This window comes from Trichinella spiralis (genome assembly GCF_000181795.1).
Source record: "Trichinella spiralis strain ISS 195 chromosome Unknown Scfld3649, whole genome shotgun sequence".
NCBI classification, from domain to species: Eukaryota; Metazoa; Nematoda; class Enoplea; order Trichinellida; family Trichinellidae; genus Trichinella; species Trichinella spiralis.
The window spans coordinates 1-732 of record NW_003530588.1 but is presented as its reverse complement, the minus strand read 5'-3'; the positions used below and the strand labels follow the sequence as shown (position 1 = coordinate 732).

At 41.4% G+C, this 732-nt stretch overlaps 1 protein-coding gene across 1 annotated transcript; it reads right to left on the bottom strand.

The window, feature by feature from the left end:
- Window positions 1-63: 63 nt before the first annotated feature.
- On the bottom strand, window positions 64-623 carry Tsp_15991 (conserved hypothetical protein). Its single transcript, XM_003367807.1, has 2 exons — window positions 420-623; window positions 64-210 (listed from the first exon to the last, which is right to left on the bottom strand). Exons 1-2 carry the CDS (start codon window positions 621-623, stop codon window positions 64-66), a joined length of 351 nt encoding a protein of 116 aa, XP_003367855.1.
- Window positions 624-732: the final 109 nt, after the last annotated feature.

Sequence of the window (732 nt, the reverse complement as noted above, 5' to 3'; positions counted from 1 at the left end):
GGATGTTTGATGGTCAACCAGAAGAGAAAGTGATCGGACAGCGCCCGAACAGAAAAAGCTTGTTTAAAGCTGCTTCAATTTCACTTTGCAGTGGACATTCGCATTCTTTGATGTCAGCATTTGTGCGCCATTTGTGTGGGGATTAATTTTCTTTTGGTCAACATCAGCAAAAAGGCGGTTGGTGCCACAACGATTATCCACAAAGCTGATCTTTCAAATTACAGGGACAAAATGAAAACAAAATGTTGCAAAAAGACCCATAAAAGATATTTTTCGTTTACTTTTTTCATTAGCCAATTACTGATCAATCGCGTGCAACCTTTCAGCGAACAGGATCACAAGAAATTTCGTTAGTAACAAACATCTCAGTTATGAGTGTGTACGAGTTTGTGTCAGAAGAGAAACTGAGTAGTAAAGACATTATAATCTGATTTTTGTAAGAGTAGTTCTTTGCCGGAGAATCTTCCCATAATAGCGATCATTATGTGTCCAGATATGGCACTAGTTGGACTACAGAACCACTTGCGGCAAGCAGAAGAAGAGTGGCTTGCAATGCGTACTGCTCTAGAGTTCATTAGTCGTAGCCGTAATATAGTGTCGCCACTGGATACCTTCAGCCGCATATTCTCAAGTGATCTGATCGATGTCATCGTGAGAAACACAATCTACGTGGACGACCCACATGTCACTTCAAGATACGTGATGGCGTCTCCCTCTTCGTCCCGTATCATT

Excerpts from the sequence above, each read along its gene's own strand:
- Tsp_15991 (XM_003367807.1), bottom strand. The coding sequence starts at position 623 with ATGCGGCTGAAGGTATCCAGTGGCGACACTATATTACGGCTACGACTA. Across the intron at positions 211-419 it reads TACAAAAATCAGATTATAAT|ATCAGCTTTGTGGATAATCG; the intron begins GTCTTTACTACT and ends GTAATTTGAAAG.